This window comes from Neovison vison, chromosome 5 (genome assembly GCF_020171115.1).
Source record: "Neovison vison isolate M4711 chromosome 5, ASM_NN_V1, whole genome shotgun sequence".
NCBI classification, from domain to species: domain Eukaryota; kingdom Metazoa; phylum Chordata; class Mammalia; order Carnivora; family Mustelidae; genus Neogale; species Neogale vison.
The window spans coordinates 35,533,063-35,552,265 of record NC_058095.1 but is presented as its reverse complement, the minus strand read 5'-3'; the positions used below and the strand labels follow the sequence as shown (position 1 = coordinate 35,552,265).

The following is a 19,203-nucleotide window of genomic DNA, read 5'->3' as shown; positions in this document are numbered from 1 at the left end:
AGAGAGAAAGAAAAATAGTGGATCACAAATTCGGACTTGGGGAACTCAGCAACTCTCTAAAGCACAGTAACATTCATATCATAGGAGTCCCAGAAGAAGAAAGGGAAAAGGGAAAATGGGGTAGAAGGTTTATTAGTGAAAATTATCGCCAAAACCCTCCCTAATCTGGAGAAGGAAACAGACATCCAAATCCAAATCCAGTAAAATCTCATAGTAAAATCTGCAAAATAGAGAGACAAGAAAAGAATCCTGAAAGCAGCAAGGGAAAATAAATCCCTAACCTACAAGAGAAAACAAGGTTAGCAGATTTCTCCACAGAAGCTTGGCAGGCCAGAAGAGAGTGGCATGATATTATAGTCAACGTGCTGAATGGGAAAAATATGCAGCCAAGAATATTTAATCTGGCAAGGCTGTCATTCAGAACAGAAGGAGAGGGGCGCCTGGGTGGCTCAGTGGGTTAAGCCACTGCCTTCGGCTCAGGTCATGATCTCAGGGTCCTGGGATCGAGTCCCGCATCGGGCTCTCTGCTCAGCAGGGAGCCTGCTTCCCTCTCTCTCTCTCTGCCTGCCTCTCCATCTACTTGTGATTTCTCTCTGTCAAATAAATAAATAAAAATAAAATCTTTAAAAAAAAAAAAAAAAGAACAGAAGGAGAGATAAAGAGTTTTCCAGATAAATAAAAACTAAAGGACCTCATGACTACTAAGCCAGCCCTAAAAGAAATATTAAAGGAGACTCTTTAGTGGGAAAGAAAGTCCAAAAGCAACAAAGACTAGAAAGGAGCAAAGAAAATCTCCAGAAACACTGACTTTACATGTAATACAATAGCACCAAAATTCATATCTCTCAATCATCACTGAGAAAAAAAAAAAAATCACTGAACGTAACTGGACTAAATGCTCCAATCAAAAGACACAGGCTATCAGAATGAATAAAAAAATAAGACCCATCTATAAGCTGCCTCCAAGGGATTCATTTTAGATCTAAAGACACCTGAAGACTGAAAGCAAGGCTGGGGAGGATGAGGCGACTGGCAGGCTTGGTTGGTGAAACATGCAACTCCTAATCTGGGGGCTGTGATTTCAAGCCCCATGTTGGGTGAGAAGCTTACTTAAAAAAACAAAGTGAGGGGATGGAGAACCGTTTATCATGCTAATGAACATCAAAAGAAAGCCAGATTAGCAATATTTATATCAAACAAACTTTAAACCAGACTGTAAGGAGAGATGAAGAAGGGCACTATACCATAATAAAGAGGTCTATCCAATAAGAAGAACTAACAATTGCAAATATTTGTGCCCCCCAACTTGGGAGCACCCATGTATACAAATCAATTAATAACAAACATAAAAAAAACTCCTTGATAATAATACAATAATACTAGGGGAATTTAACACCCAAATTACAACAATAAACAAATCATCTAAGCAGAAAATCAACAAGGCAACAATGGCTTTGAATGACACACTGGACCAGATGGACTTAACAAATATATTCAGAAGATTTCATCCTAAAACAACAGAATACACATTCTTTTCAAATGCATTTGAAACATTCTCCAGAATAGAACACATAATGGGTCACAAATCAGGCCTCAACAAGTACAAAAAGACTGAGATCATACCATGCATATTTTCAGACCACAATACTATGAAACTTGAAGTCAACCACAAGTAAAAATGCGGAAAGACCATAAATGCATGGAGATTAAAGAACATCCTACTAAAGAATGAGCAGGTTAACCAGGAAGTCAAAGAAGAAATTAAAAAAAAAAAATGTGGGAACAAATGAAAATGAAAACATGTCAGTCTAAAACCTTTAGGATGCAGCAAAAGCAGTCATAAAAGGGAAGTACATAGCAATACAGGCCTGACTCAAGAAACAAGAAAAGTCTCAAATAGGATGCAGCAAAAGCAGTCATAAAAGGGAAGTACATAGCAATACAGGCCTGACTCAAGAAACAAGAAAAGTCTCAAATACACAACCTAACCTTATGCCTAAAGGAGCTAGAAAAAGAACAGCAAATAAAGCCTAAAGCCATTAAAAGAAGGGAAATAATACAGATTAGAACAGAAAAAATGATATAGAAACAAACAAACAAACAAAAAAAAAACAGTACAACAGATCAATGAAACTAGGACTTGATTCTTTCAAAGAATTAATAAAACTGATAAACCCCTACCCAGACTTACCAAAAAGAAAAGAGAAAGGACCCAAATAAATAAAATAATTAATTAAAGAGGAGCGATCACAGCCAACACCATAGAAATACAAACAATTATAAGACGATATTATGAAAAATTATATGCCAAAAACTGGGCAATGTGGAAGAAATTGTTAAATCCCTAGAAACATATAAACTACCAAAACTGAAATAGGAAGAAATAGAAAATTTGAATACAGCCATAACCAGCAAAGAAATTGAAATAATAACCAAAAATTTCCCAATAAACAAAAGTCCAGGGCCAGATGGCTTCCCAAGGGAATTCTACCAAACATTTAAAGTGTTACTACCTGTTCTTTTCAAACTACTCCAAAAAATAGAAATGGAAGGAAAACTTCCAAACCCTTTCTACAAAGCCAGCAAAACCAGACAAAGACCTCACCAAAAAGGAGAATTACAAATATCCCTGATGGACATGGATGCCAAAATTCTCACCAAAGTACTAACCAATAGGATCCAACAGTACATCAAAAGAATTATTTACCACAATCAAGTGGGATTTATTCCTGGGCTGCAAGGGCAGTTCAATATTTGCAATTCAACCAAAGTGATATACCACACATTCATAAAAGAAAGGATAAGAACCATATGATCCTCTCATTAGAGGCAGAAAAAGCATCTGACAAAATGAAGCATCCATTCTTGATAAAATCCATTCGCAACAAAGTAGGGATAGATAGAACGTACCTCAACATCACAAAGGTTATACACAAGAGACCCAGAGTTAATATCATCCTCAATGGAGAAACACTGAGAGCTTTTCCTCTCTAGTCAGGAATAAGACAGGGATGCTCACTCCCACTGCTGTTATTTATCATTATACGGGAACTCCTAGCCTCAGCAAACAGACAACAAAAAGAATTAAAAGACATCCAAAAAAAAAAAAAAAGACATCCAAAGCAGCAAGGAAAAAGTCAAACTTTCACTATTCACAGATGACATGATACCCTACCCAGAAAACCCAAAAGACTCCACCCAAAAAATTGCTGGAACTAATACACAAATTCAGCAAAGTCATAGGCTACAAAATCAATATACAGAAATCTGTTGCATTTCTCTTTTTTTTAAGATTCTATTCATTTATTTGAGAGAATGAGCAGTGTGGAGGGGCAGAGGGAGAGAAAAAGAAAGAAGCAGACTCCCTGCTGAGCAGAAAGCCCAACTCGGAACTCATGACCTGAGCCGAAAGCAGAGGCTTAACCAACTGAGTCGCCAAGGTGCCCCTGTTGCATTTCTATACACCAATAATGAAGCAGCAGAAAGAGAAATTATGGAATCAATCCTATTTACAATTGCACCTAGGAATAAACCTAACCAAAGAGGTAAAAGCTCTGTACTCTGAAAACCATGAAACAATTACGAAAGAAACTAAAGATGACACAAGGAAACGAAAAGACATTCATGCTCACAGATTAGAAGGACAAATATTGTTAAAAGTCTATACTACCCAAAGCAATCTACACATTTAAGGCAATCTCTATCATAATACCAACAGCATTTTTCAGAGAGCTAGAACAATCCTAAAATTGGTATGGAACCAGAAAAGACCCCAAATAGCCAAAGCAATCTTGAAAAATGCTCAACATCACTTGGTATCAAGGAAATACAAATAAAAACTACAGTGAGATACCACCTCACACCTGTCAGAATGGCTAAAATTAACACAGGAAACAACAGATGTTGGTGAGGATGTGGAGAAAGGGGAACCCTCCTGCACTGTTGGTAGGAACGAAAGCTGGTGCAGGAAAACAGTATGAAGTTTCCTCAGAAAGTTAAAAATAGAACTACTCTACAACCCAGCAACTGCACTAGGTATTTACCCAAAAAACACAAAAATACTGATTTGAAGGGGCACTTGCACCATGATGTTTATAGCAGCAGTATCAATAATAGCCAAATTATGGAAAGAGCTCAAATGTCCATCAACTGATGAATGGATAAAGATGATGTGATGTGTACACACACACACACACACACACACACACACACGAATATTACTCAAGCATCAAAAATAAAATCTTGCCATTTGCAACAATGTGGATGGAGCTAGAGTGTATTACACCAATTGAAATAAATCAGTCAGAGAAAGACAAATATGATTGCACTCATATGTGGAATTTAAGAAACAAAACCTGAACAAAGGGGAAGGGGGTAAAAAAAAGAGGGAGGCAAATCACAAGAGAATCTTAACTACAAGAACAAACTGAGGGTTGATGCCGGGAGGTGAGCGGGAATGGGCTAACGCGGTGATGAATATTAAGGAGGGCACTTGTGTTGAGCACTAAGGTATTATATGTAAATGTTGAATCACTAAATTTTCCTCCTGAAACCAATATTATTACACTATTATGTCAACTAACTAGAATTTAAATAAAAACCTGAGGGGTGCCTGGGTGGCTCAGTGGGTTAAGCCTCTGCCTTCAGCTCAGGTCATGATTCCGGGGTCCTGGGATCGAGTCTCACATCGGGCTCTCTGCTCAGCAGGGAGCCTGCTTCCCTCTCTCCCTCTCTCTCTCTCTCTCTGCCTGCCTCTCTGCCTACTTGTGATCTCCCTCGGTCAAATAAATAAATAAAAATCTTTTTAAAAATAATAATAAACAAATAAATAAATAAAAACTTGAAAAATGGGGCACCTGGGTGGTTCAGTGGGTTAAAGCCTCTGCCTTCAGCTCAGGTCATGATCTCATAGGATCGAACCCACATCGGGCTCTCGGCTCAGCGGGAATCCTGCTTCCCCCTCTCTCTCTGCCTGCCTCTCTACCTACTTGTGATCTCTCTCTCTGTGTCAAATAAATAAATAAAATCTTTTTTTAAAAAAAGGTGATAAAGGGACGCCTGGGTGGCGCAGTTGGTTGGACGACTGCCTTCGGCTCAGGGCGTGATCCTGGAGTCCCGGGATCGAGTCCCACATCAGGCTCCCAGCTCCATGGGGAGTCTGCTTCGCTCTCTGACCTTCTCCTCGCTCATTCTCTCTCTCACACTCTCTCTCTCTCAAATAAATAAATAAAATCTTTAAAAAAAAAAAAAAAAAAAAGGTGATAAAAAAGGAGGGAAAGGGAAAAAGGAGGAAAAATACACGAGTAAACAAGGCAGTTTAACGATCATAAAAAGAAAAAACTTAAAACTATAAGCTTTCAAAGAGACACACATTAGGAAACGTTATGTATCATAAACGATCACCCACACAAATGAATATTTGTGTTTATTTATTTAATATGTATTATTTATTTAATATTTAATATTTATTAAATAAATAAATTTATTAAATAAATAAATGAATATTTATTTCTCACAAAGAGGGCCCAACAGGGGTGCCTGGGTGGCTCAGTGGGTTAAGCCACTGCCTTCAGCTCAGGTCATGATCTCAGGGTCCTGGGATCGAGTCCCGCATCGGGCTCTCTGCTCAGCAGGGAGCCTGCTTCCCTCCATCTCTCTCTCTGCCCGCCTCTCTGTCTACTTGTGATCTCTCTCTGTCAAATAAATAAATAAAATCTTTAAAAAAAAAAAAAAAAACAAAAAAACAAAGAGGGCCCAACAAGTTGCCATTATTTGAGTGAACCATTAATAAAGAATCCAAAATTCAAAAGAAGCCAGTTTGCAGAAGTGCAACTTAACCTCTCTCTCCTGGATAGTAACTTTAAAATCTATATATATATACAGCACTACATTTTTAAACTGTTAGAGGAGATGAAGACTCAAGAGTATGATATCTGCCAAAATCCAGCTAACAAAGGAAAACAACTCGATGTGTTCATAATTGGGATTTAATGAAGATAAATGGTTACACACATGATGGAATAGCTGAGAGACCAAAAAAGGAATGAGGCTACCTATTTCACTGGCAGCAGCAGAAAGCCATGACCATGCTTAGGCTAGGGAGACACAGGAGTGCAGGATGCTGGGTCACCTGGCAGAAGCTAGAACAACAGTAGAGCTACCTAGAAGAAGCCAGAACCACAAAGGAAATGCAGCCACTAACAGAGAGAGGAGAGGTGTGAGTACTCTTCCCTTTCTTCCATCCTCTCATTCAATTTCTCACCAGTGCCTCCCAAACTCAGCAGAAGAAAACAGACTAGGTACCCTGGGAAACTGACAAGGGGCAGACACCTTGCAAAACGGAGCATGAAGAGGCCATGAAATGGAATCTAGGAATGTATTTGGGGAAAAAAAAATCCAGACATAAATTCTATTTAGGAAAAATTAACTAAAGACTAAGACAATCAACAGTAATGATAATTATGTAGGTATATCCTATAACATCTGATCAAATTTGAATTAATACCTTCTTTTCTAAGAAATCTTTATGTCCTAAAGTTTAAAGTTAGCCACTATATGTAACTGTTACTTCCAGACTTACACAATATCAGTTCTAATGAACTTTCTATAGTGTGATTATGTTACTTTTTAAATTAAAAATGAATTTATTTTGAAAACTAAAAAGTTACTGTAAGAGAAAGTAATCTGACTAAAGTAAGAGTTCTCGTTTTGGAATGAGGTCAACCTCAAACAAACATTTAATTTATATGTCCCCAAAAAAGTAAAACCATACCATTTAAATCTGCATTTTCAAATCTGACCCAGACTATCTTCTCCTTTTCTTCTGTTAGAGGTGTTCCACTGTAAGCCTGCAGAGTAAACAGAAATGTATGAATAAAAATTTTTTACAGCTCTAATATTACTGATGTTCAAGACAAAAAGCAACTTAAATAAAGCCAAACTTACCCCTCTCCAATTCCACCAATCCAACATCTTGGGAACCAACACATTTTGTAACAATTTTACTACTAAAGAAAGTTATCCAGGAGTCTGATAATCTTGGTTAAAGGAATTTAACTTACTAAGGAATTGCAGAAACCTAAAATAAAATAATCACAGCCTACTAGGAAGTATCACTATAATGCAAAGGAACTCAAGTAAATCATCCCCTACATTAGCCAACAAATAAGAAGGCTTAAGGAATAAAACTACCGGGTGCCTGGGTGGCTCAGTGGCTTAAGCCGCTGCCTTTGGCTCAGGTCATGATCTCAGGGTCCTGGGATTGAGTCCCGCATCGGGCTCTCTGCTCAGCAGGGAGCCTGCTTCCTCCTCTCTCTCTCTCTCTCTCTGCCTGCCTCTGCCTACTTGTGATCTCTGTCAAATAAATGAATAAAATCTAAAAAAAAAAGAAAAAGAAACAAAACTACCACATGTATCTATTTAGCCCCAGCTGTTTATGATCAGGTAATTACACACTACCTAGAATTTTCAAAAATATTTCTTCCAACTTGCCTTCAGTTTCAGGTGGAAGACAAAGGCCAGAGTTGGGGGTGGGGGAAAAAAAGTACAGTATTACTTTTTCAGACTTTTGTCTGGCTTCTAGACTCAACCTATTACCTGGTTTCTGCAGGCCTGCAGGGTTCACAAAGATAAGCATCAACTGCCACAAAATCATAGGAAAAGTGTCAATGATATCCATCAGTATTCAAAGGGAGTCATTTTTTCATAAAGCAAATGTTTCTATTTAAAAGTTTCAAAGATTGGGGACGCCTGGGTGGCTCAGTTGGTTAAGCAGCTGCCTTCGGCTCAGGTCATGATCCCAGGGTCCTGGGATCGAGTCCCACATCGGGCTCCTTGCTCGGCAGGGAGCCTGCTTCTCCCTCTACCTCTGCCTGCCTCTTTGTCTGCCTGTGCTCGCTCGCTCTCTCTCCCTCTGTCTCTGGCAAATAAATAAAAAAATAAAATCTTTAAAAAAATAAAAAATAAAAAAAATAAAAGTTTCAAAGATTGTATATATTTATAAGCATTTAGAATGTCAAAATAGGGGTACCTGGGTGGCTCAGTGGGTTAAGCCTTTGCCTTCTGCTCAGGTCATGATTCCAGGATCCTGGGATCCAGCCCCACATCAGGCTCTCTGTTCAGCAGGGAGCCTGCTTCCCCCTCTCTCTCTCTGCCTGCCTCTCTGCCTACTTGTGATCTCTGTCTCTCAAATAAATAAATAAAATCTTAAAAAAAAAATAGAATGTCAATATAGACCTGCAATATTTAAAATTATAAAGTTGTACTCAGTTCACAAAACAATGCTTTAACATAAGCTATCCAAAAGCATATAAAAACTACCATCCCACATATAATTTGTATTATGCATAACCTGCTTTCAATTTCCGTGCCAATTTACAGCCCCTGTACTGTATCATAGAAGCTATTAACTTGTATAACTGAAACTCATCTACAATGAAAATACTACTAAAAGACAACTACTTTAATAGATTTACTATACAATGGAAATTATCTTACAAATCCTTACAATTTTATTGTCTTTTTTAAAAAAAGGTGAGATGTATATAGGGCAGTCAATTCCTTTGAAGAGGAAAGCCTAGGTTATTTTATTTTAGGTTTAGGTTCTACGCTAGAACCAACTAATTCATCAACTTTATCTTCGGCCACCTCATCCTCATTTCCTTCCTCTTCTTTGGGCTTGGTCTTTTCAACCTTGAAAATACTTTTAAAAATAAACTTCAGGAGGGCACCTGGGCAGCTCAGTCCATTAAGGGTCTGCCTTTGGCTCAGGTCATGATCTCAGGGTCCTGGCTCCCTGCTGGATGGGGAGTCTGCTTCTCCCTCTTCCTCTATCCTTCCCCTCTGCTTGTGCCCACTCTCTCTCTCTCTCCCATTGGCTCTCTCTCAAATAAATAAAATCTTTTTTAAAAATAAACTTTAGGGACACATGGGTGGCTCAGTCAGTTAAGCTTCTGCCTTAGGATCAGGTCATAATCTCAATCCACAGTCCTGGGATTGAGCCCTGCATCAGGCTCCCTGCTCAGTGAGAAATATGCTTCTCCCTCTCCCTCTTCCCTCCACTCATGCCCCCAACACCCACCCCTGCTTGTGTGACCACTCTCACTCAAGTGCGCTCTCTCTCTCAAATAAATAAAATCTTTAAAAAAATAAATGAAAAATAAGCTTTATGTTTTGGAATAATTTTAGATTATTAAATATAGTACAGAGTTCTCAGATACCCCTCAGCCAGCTTCCCCTAATGTTAACTATCTAACCAAACCTGACCTTGCTATGGTACATTTGTCAAAACCATGTCACTGATATTGATGTATTACTATTAATTAAGCCTCAGACTTTATTTGGATTTCATCAGTTTTTCCACTAATGTCCTTTCTCTGTTCCAGCATCCAATCTTGAATAGCACAGTGCATTTAAGCAATTTTTCCCCCACATCATGCTCTCCTTTAATCTGGTAAAGCAGTAACATTTTTCAAAGTTTTCTTCAGTATAGCAGATTATAAGGCTGCTTATCACCTGTGGCATTAGTCAACATTCTCCCAATTCCTTTGCAACATTTGCAGGATGCTCTCCTTTGATTTCTGAGCGATATGCTGAACAAAACAAAGTTGAATGAGGTCTTTCACTACACTGGGATTCTTGAACTTCTTTTTTTTTCCCTTTCGGGGAAAACAAGACTTTCAAAACAAGCCTTGTATGCTTTTGCCTTGTCTTCAAGTTTTCTTCTTTCCTTTGTGTTCTCTACTAAGCCTTCTTGAGAAGATTCTGTGAAGCTGACTGAGGCAGCTGAGCACTGTTTCATGTGTGCCTTCCTGAACGTTCCCATGGAGAAGGCACATGTGGGTATTTTATTCTCAGTGAGGCACATACTCACCAGTGCCCATCCAGCTTTCATTTGGTATCTTAACAGAGGTCAGTGTACTACTACCCTGAAGGTTTCCCCCACATTCCAGTCCCAATCATTAGCCTTCCTTCTTCAACCAACATCCAACTACTTTAGCCCTCTTAGAATCAAAACTTCCACCCCATTATTGACAGGATTTATTTATTTATTTGTCCTTTTATTCCTAAAAAGGATATATGTAAGGTTTAGAATATAACAGGTTTCTAACACATACACACTTTCATAAGCATAAAGTTATTGCTGAACTTTATTTTTTTAATATTTTATTTATTTATTTGACAGAGAGACTTCACAAGTAGGCAGAGAGAGAGGAAGGGAAGCAGGCTCCCTGCTGAGCAGAGAGCCTGATGTGGGGCTCAATCTCAGGACCCTGAGATCATGGCCCAGGCTGAAGGCAGAGGCTTTAACCCACTGAGCCACCCAGGCGCCCCCTGAACTTTATTTTTTTACGTTGAACTTTAAAGACACGATCGTTGTAGATATGCTATATTTACATGTTTTGTTTATGTATTTCATTTTTTTCATGGTATGGAAAATAACACCCTTTGTGTCAAGAAGCATAATTTCTAGTTATAGCAAATCATTCTATAGGGATCACATACCATAATTTGCTTGACTTCTATTGACATCTGGGCTGGCTACAATTTTTTATACTGAAAATGCAGACTTTTGACACACATACACTGAAAAGTTCTGAGCTTTACCTTTCTTCCTTGCTGAATTATTATTTAAAAGATTTGCAGAAGTAAAATTATTAGATCAAAGAGCACAGCTAAGAGCATCTACAGCCATCAATAACACCTGTTAAATACAATGGGAATTCACTCTATCTATAATAGCTTAAGAAGCGGACACCAGTCTAACAACACATTTTCTCCCTTTTCTGGGTATTTGGGAACTCAGAAGACAATTCCTAGCCTCCTGGAATTTGAAGATTTCCAGAATAGGCGTTGGAACACAACATCAGCAAAAAATATAATTTTCCAAATACCTGACTACAAAGTACCACTGGGAGATTCTGGATTAAAGGTTGCAAAAAAAAAAAAAGAGGCCATAGGTCACCAAATCTGGCCCACCACCTGTGTATATAAATAAAGTTTTATTTTATTTTTAAAGATTTTATTATATTTGACAGAGAGAGAGATAGCAAGAGAAGGAACACAAGGAGAATGGGAGAGGGAGCCCGATGCGGGGCTCAATCCCAGGACCCCGAGATCATGACCTGAGCTGAAGACAGACACTTAACCCACTGAGCCACCTAGGCATCCCAAATCAAGTTTTATTTTAATAGAGCCATGACTTTCCTTTACATAAAAAGCAGTGTCAAGTAGTTGCAACATGTATTATATGAACTGCAAAGCTTATCTGGCCCTTCACAGAAAGTTTGCTAACTGCTGCACAAGACCATGAAGCCTTACAGAAAGGAATCAGGTATCCCTTCAACTTAACCCAGTGCCCAACCCATAGTGGATGCTCAAGTAAATGTCTGTTGCCTGAATTTTTGCTTTATTTCCAGGGTAAACAGAATATAATGACCTGCATAACATACATTTCTTGAATGAATATTCTAATCCTTAAATCTAGGACTACAACTTCACTTCCATAGTTGCTACTCTGATCCAAATCTTCATAAGCAATTACAGAGATTATCTCCTTCCAAATGTCTAATGCTCAAAAAACTAAATCAATCTTTTTTTTCTAAATTAATCCTCTACCTCTCAGCATTTTTACCCTATCAATTTTAACAGTCCCCTATTTCCCATCTATTAGTCAATCTGGTATTCTTGTTTCTCCAGCAAACTCTCTAGCCATTCCCTCAAAGCCTCTGACCACAGCCTCTCTCCTCCCACCAATAAAAACTGTTTGCCACGCAGGGTTTCCACTAACACAAAAGGTGCCTTTGTAAAAATGTGATAAAAAGGCACTCTAGGAGTAAGCAAATTATAAAAATTTTTAAATGCCCTTTTCTTGGAACCAACCTCATGCCAGGGCTCAGGGCTTAAGAGAAAGAGCAGATTGGAGACACCAGTTTGGATTTCAGCCCCAGGCTACTCTCTAGAACTGCCATTCCAAGCACAATCCAAGATGCTCTTGGACAGCAACTCTGTTGCCTACCATACCCGGCTAACCAGCTCCTTCCAATACCTAACCTTTCCATTCATTTCAACTGCTATTTCCAATGTCCTTTAGAATTTGACTCTTTCGGGGCACCTGGATGGCTCAGGTTAAGTCTCTGCCTTCAGCTTAGGTTATGGTCTCAGGATCCTGGGATCGAGCCCCACATCGGGCGCTCTGCTCAGTGGGGAGTCTGCTTCCTCCTCTCTGTCTGCCTGCCTCTCTGCCTACTTGTGATCTCTCTCTGTCAAATAAATAAATAAATTCTTTTAAAAAAAAGAGAGAATTTGACTCTTTCACTCTTTCTTTGCTACGCATTCTCTTAGCAAGTACATATTAGGTCTATACTATAATGTATAACACTTACTGAAATGCTGCTGTAAGCTCTGCTTGTTTCAGCAATTTGACTTCCTTTAGTAACCAAGTTCCTCAAAATAGGAAAGCATTTATTATCCTTTACATGCCCAAGGACCTTGTCATTGTGACCCATTTCCATGAACATCATAAAGGAGTATCAACATTCCCTGATACTTTCCCTTGTTTGATAAATACAACTTACATAATATAACTGAAATCTAGATTTTAGACTTTTCTAAATTGCTGTCATAAGGCTGGGACACTGGATCTACGAATTCCTTTTTTCAACCGCGTGGTTACAAATAGCCTGGCAGTCAGGAAACACTGACATCCCCATAAGCAGAAAATACCTTTCCTTTCAGTAGTCCCACAGAACAGAGCTTCCCATGGCCACTGTTTCACAAGAATCCCCAGAGGCTCTCACTACACACACACACAAGTTACTGGATGCCACCTCGATTCCACTGAGTCAAACTCTCTGGGACGGGGCCTGGAAACGATTATTTTTAACACATGTGCCAAGTGATACTCATGTTAAATCTGGGCAACAGTGCACTAGGTATGACCCCAGGAGGGTTGCTCTCATTCTTTATTCTTACGTTTATATAGAGACAACTTCTCTGGTAAGTTAGAGTAACAAAGCATATCCCACTTGGCATAAAGATACTGCTCACCATGAAAGACATGTAGATTTGTGCTCAGTATAGTATTTAGCCAATATAATTTCTAGTTAATGAAATGCAAAGTATAGACTTTGCTTTGATCATTTCAGACAGGCAACATTTAACTAGGGCAAGAGGAAGATTCTGGAAATAGAACCCAACTAGAGATTCCTGAGTCCCAGCTCTCAACTAACATCTCACCTTGATTCCTCTTAGGAGATCAAGTCTTGAGGAATAATAATTGTGCCACAAACAATGCAAAACTAAGGCACTTGTAATACTAACATGTATAGTTCTACCCTACCAATGCTCAGGATGTTAAAACGTTAAAAATCTTTCTGAAGTTCATGATACCAGTGTCAAGCTTAGGAAAGAGAACATTTCAGAATCTCCCTGGCCAATGGTAAAACCTACTATATTTCTTACTTACTTACCTGTGGTACAACGTCCTGTAGAAAAGTCACAACACTTTCCATGTAGGACTGCTCCCTGAAAAAAGGTGAAATGGATAAAATTGATCCTGACATCTTAAAACAAAACATGGAAAAGCTCTTTCTCTAAGCCTTAAGAAAGTTACTCACAATATTTAAAAATATCTCATCAACTAATAATTCTGTTAACTTGCTTTCCAGTTTCTTTGTATAATGTTATTAAATAAAATGCAGATGAGATATTAATCTTTTTAAACAGCATCTCTTCTTAAAAGTCATGCTCTCTTAATTTGACATACAGATTCTAACTTGTATTTGAAGGAGTGATGACACAAGGCTAAGACAGGATCTTCCTCTTGAGTCAAAGCAAAAGAATCCCCCAGTCAGAGCAAGAAGAACTGTGGCTGATGGCTCAGTACTTAGTGACCTTCTCTTTAAATTGGTTATGCACCTACTCCCTTACCTGTATATAGCAAAATCAATCTGCATTTTGCTGCAGGTGCAGGGCAGGTATTAGGAGATACTAAGAAGTCCAAAAAAAAAAGAATTTTTGCATAGACAAGACATGGGAAAATATTAAAACACATAAAAGTTAAGAAAAATGATACTGTTAAGGTCACTGAGAGATTTTAAATGGAAGCATATGGATGTCAGCAAGTGGGAAAAAAATTCTTCAAAATACCAAATCAAATTCATTTCATTTCATGTGAAAAATTACATTTGAAGAAACTCCTATGAGTTATTCTAAATCCAATAAAAAAGCAATATGCCTCCAAAAGCTACAAAAACTGATTAGGCCGAATAAAAACAAAAAACACGCACACAACAATTTGATTAGGCCTGCCTCTCCCCGCTCATTTTTTTGCCACTCTCCTCACTCTGCTTCCATCATCTGCAACTTCCATTCCTAGAATACACCAAGCTCTTTCAGTCAAGACCTTTACGCCAGCTTTCTTTCTGCCTAGATTCCTTTCCATGCTTTTCCATCCCTTTCATTTCTCCAGCTTAAGCGTTACCTCCTCAGAAAGGACTTTCCTGAGAGCCTGAAGTTAGACTCCTCACTATCATTCTGTATCATAGCACACCAGGCACTGATCAGAGTCTGTAATCACTTTTCTTATATACTGTTTCCCCCACTAGAATGTAAACTGTCCTACAGAAAGGACTCCAACTCTCATGTTTACCTTCTACCTCCAGAATCTACAAGCCCGTACTTCAGGCATGGAGTAGATGCTCGAGCATTATTTGTTAAAAGAATACAAATATATAAAAGATTTTTTTAAAAACACTAAAATTATGTATTGAATAATAAAAATCAATATAAGTTGGATACCATATGGTGAGACAACATAGAATACTGCCTAAATGCATAGACTCTGGGGACAAACTGCCTGGGTTTGATCCAGGTTCCCCTTCTTGGCTTTTCCTGAAGATAATTTACTTAATTTCTCCCTGCTTTGGTTTCTTCACCTGTAAAATAAAGACTGAAAGAGTACCTAACTCATAGCTAGTAAAATATTTAACTTGTTGCCATGGTCCACAGTTAGCAAAGAAGTATAGCCCAGGGAAATGCAAGAGGAAAAAAAAAACAGAAGTATTATAGTAAGATACTGTATTATACATATACCTTTCTTAGTCTGAGAGGGCAATCTTTATGTAACATGCCAAACTGCCCAAGGGAATAATATAAAATGCTACAATTCCCTTATGAACATTTTAAAAGGTAGAAAAGTTTCACCTCCTTACGTAGATACTGAAGGATCTTCACTGTCCACCCTAACCCACTTTATATAGGTCAACTTCCCTATATTTCATTTATAAAAAGAGCTTGCCCTACCTACATCTGCTCACCTTATTCCCTTTGTCTAAAATGTTCCTTTGATTCTAATTGCCCAAACTCTACTCAGCCTTTAAAGCACATTATGTTAGCTTCTTAATAAAACTCTTTAGGATCTAAAATACTAAAATATCCCCACTAAATACTCCCACCAAAATATTTCCTCCCAATTCTCACGCTTTGCTGATACTTTTTTATTGATTATAGTGATTTCAAGTATACATCTCTTAAAACCACATTAGATCATAAGCTCCTAGAAAGTATAAGCAGGCTTTGGCAAAAAATGCTTAAAATATAGAATGTTCTTTATGACACTGACTTTGAAACCTTCTGACTAAGACCTAGATAAGAGATACATTTTACAACAGCATCTGGTCAACATACGTTCATATGAATAGTGTGTGTCACAAAAGAATACTCCCAACTATATTTTCTATAATATGCCATTTCGTTTTTTAAACAATGGTACTGATCCACTGAATCGATCTAATTAATGAGCCAGGAATTTTTGAAACTGGAGTTTAAAAAAACATTACTCCTTAGGATTTAGCATAGTGCTTTTGATGTACTCTATAAATGTGAATAACATTCACTTGATCCTCCAATTACTCCTTTTATTTGGTCCTGGCAATATTTATCATCCTGTAAAGGTAAAATTAAATAGATGTTCAAAAAGGAAACCTGAATATTAGTTACTATTCTGAGCAAAGTTTCTTTAGCTTTTAGGCTTATCTGAAATTTGCTTACGTGACAGCCTGGGGGCGGACCACAACTCCACCAGTACAACGACTGGGTCTTCGGGGAGAATCTGTAGCCATAGCTTCATTCGCTAAACCTGTTTCCAGCACAAAGAGACAGAAAAAAAAATGGATTATTATTGTTGTGGGTAGGAGTGAGGGTTTATGGTTGCCCACTTGAGATCCCTTATGGAAAATGCCTAAAATGTAGGAAACCTTCCCAGCAAGCCCCATTACATGAAAAAGGGTAGATATTAGGAGAGGAAGTAGATAAAGAAGTTTTCTAATTATCATGAATTTTTTTTATTTGGACTAAGCCTTAGAACCACAGAAGAAGTTAAGACTCTTTCTTTCTGGACCTTCTGATCCTCTGTTAACATAATCTAGAAAGGTAAGGGATGGAGAGTCTAGCACAAGATCTCTTAATAAAAACAAATGTGCTATCTCTGTGAGCCAAAATTAGAGAATGTACTAAAATCCTGAAATAGTGAAAACACACATGGCACAATACTTCGAGACCAAATGGAACAGTGAAATAATTGAAACCTTCCAACTAAGACTGTTGGAAAACTAGTAGCAAGACTGCATACTGTAACTATGTATAGTGATAAATGTTAACTAGACTTATAGTGGTGATCATTGCACAATATGTACAAATATCAAAACATTATGTTTTACACCTAGAACTAATATAATGCTATATGCCAATTATAGCTACCAAAAAAAAAAAAAAAGAAGGACTGCATGGTCATAATCTAACGAGTTTTTAAACCATATTTGTCAACCCCCTGCTACTGTAACCTAAACACCAGAGCCTAAATAATTAATAAAAACTTATATGACATTAGAAGCCCCTTATCCTCTCCTGTCACATCACTGAATCCTGACCCCTGGATGTCCAATAAGCATCTGAATCACTTGGGAGGTTTTAAGAGTATGGAGTGTACTTGCTTAAGGTTAAAAAAGGAATGACAGCAATATTAACCATCTCTTTCAGGACTCAGGAAAGTCCACAGCCAGGAATTAATCCTGAAAGCCCCTAAAACCATCACTTCTAAAAAGGGAGGGTTCTGTCACCGTATTTGAAAATTCCCAAACTGTGGAGTCTCATCTGCTACTACAAAAACACCCTTTGCCCCACCTGGCCCAGGTATATTCACCACCAGCTCCTCAACCCTCTCATTTCCATTCCACCCTTTATGTCCCGAAGCCTCCCAAGAAATGTCCTTTATGGGCCTCTGTCCTGAGGACGACCCTCGCCAGCCCCTCAGGCCCCACTCTCCTGAGACACACTAACACAGCTCTACCCACTTAACCTCCAACGCGGAGCCACCGCTGCCCCCCGCCGCCCTCTGGCCCCTTGCCCTTCCTCCCCTCCCCCTCCATTCTCGCTAGCTCTCCCTCGTCGAATCTCTGCCAGCCAAGCCCTCTCCGCTCACGCTGCTTGCCCCTCGTCCTCTCCAAGCCTCCCCAAAGCCACAGCCCCACCAGCCCTCTCACCGGCCGCCCCGCCGGTAAACGCTGTTCTCCAGCTCAAGGCTCACTGTTTGGAGTCTCCCCTTGTGATTGACGGCTACCACTTCCTACCACGCCTCAGCGGAACTACTTTGCTAGCCAATCCCAGAAGGAAACTGACTACCGCCGGGCACCGCCCTTGGAGGTCAGTTTCGCCAACCAGCAAGTAGAAAAGAGGCGGACCCGCCTCCTGAATTTATCCAATCCGCTGGGGCTCCATGGACAACAAAACAGTATGTAAGTTCGGGTGATGCCGAGGGGTCAGGTTCGGTTGTGAACGCAGGCAGGTAAGGAGAGTTACAAGCACGTCTGTTTTTCTTTGCAGACAGCACACCTACGTGGCTTTATCAAAAAGAATCATGCCGCAGGCTCCTTTGCACTTCAGCTGAGCGTCTCGGGCTGGGAGCCTGAGGTCGGGGGACCGGTCTGTTTACATCGAATTCTCGCGACAGCTAGTTCGAAGCTCAAAGCACGTGGACATGGCAGCTGCCAATCACTTTCTGCTGGCCATTCACCCATTCCGAACCCGCCTCCTGCCCCGCCCTTTTCGATGTGTTTATCTTCCGGGAGCCTAGGCCGGCTTGCGAGGTGGGCAGCTCTAGAGCCAAGGAGTTATTGATCTAAATGAGGGGTGCGGCCGCTGATCCTGTGAATTTGAACGAGGTTGGTGGAGCCCGCCTGACTCCTTTATTTCTTTCCATCTCCCCTATGGAAGAGATCGCGATTTCATTAGAGATATTGCGTCAGCTACATTCTTTTATAATAATGATAACATTTATTGATTTATTGAACAAATGTTCAGCAAGTCTCAAGCACTTCATAAGTATTATCAAAAGTAATACGGCAGTCCCATGAGGATATGACTTTTTAATAGGCATGAGGTTTGTAAAAAATTGGCTGAAACGGCTTTAAAAATTCTAAGGAGGGGGGCACCTGGGTGGGTCAGTGGTTAAGCCTCTGCCTTCGGCTCAAGTCATGATCTCGGGGTCCTGGGATCGAGCCCCACATCGGGCTCTCTGCTCAGCAGGAGCCTGCTTCCCCCTCTCTCTCTCTGCCTGCCTCTCTGACTACTTGTGATCTCTGTAAAATAAATAAATAAAATCTTCAAAAAAAAATTCTAAGGAGGTTTTAAGCACAATGGAGAATGTAGTAGAGAAACTACCTCAACGAATATATGCAGTTAATCGGGTACTAGAGAGAGAGAATAGAGATACGGATATAGCTGTAGATATAGCCAAGAAACCATCCATTTGCTCTTGACGCTCTATCAGTGCCAATATAGAGCACACCCAAAGTGCTATTTCTCAGGCTAATGTTTGAACATATTGGCTAATAAAAGATTCTGAACATTTATCTTCCACTACACACACAAATTCTGAGCACCATCGGCCTTTTAAGATTTGCTTCCCACATTAAACCCACTAATGGAAGAATCTTTCCAACACTCTAAATTCTTTTTGCTCTTACTGCTCTCCACCACTATTACTTCTTTGTTGTATTTGAAATCGCCTGGAGTTTCCCTTGTGCATATCTCAATTTCCCCAACTAGAAGGTTAAATTCTTCCTAGGCATTAGAAGACTGAAGTTTTCACATTGTTGAATCTCTTTTAACACTTAACCGCCCTGAATACAACAGGTATTTCAAAAT

The 19,203-nt window shown here is 39.2% G+C and overlaps 1 protein-coding gene across 8 annotated transcripts in view; it reads right to left on the bottom strand.

Moving 5' to 3' along the window:
• BCAS3 (BCAS3 microtubule associated cell migration factor) overlaps positions 1-17,612 on the bottom strand; it is a 588,867-nt gene extending 571,255 nt beyond the window's left edge. For all 8 annotated transcript variants that reach the window (XM_044248512.1, XM_044248515.1, XM_044248514.1 and 5 more), the window contains exons 1-4: positions 17,541-17,612; positions 16,051-16,138; positions 13,470-13,524; positions 6,773-6,848 (exon numbers count right to left, since the gene is read on the bottom strand). In XM_044248512.1, coding sequence (XP_044104447.1) covers positions 6,773-6,848; positions 13,470-13,524; positions 16,051-16,121 — 202 coding nt within the window. In that variant the 5' untranslated portion in view covers positions 16,122-16,138; positions 17,541-17,612. The remainder of the gene's footprint in view (positions 1-6,772; positions 6,849-13,469; positions 13,525-16,050; positions 16,139-17,540) is intronic.
• Between the last annotated feature and the right edge of the window lie 1,591 nt (positions 17,613-19,203).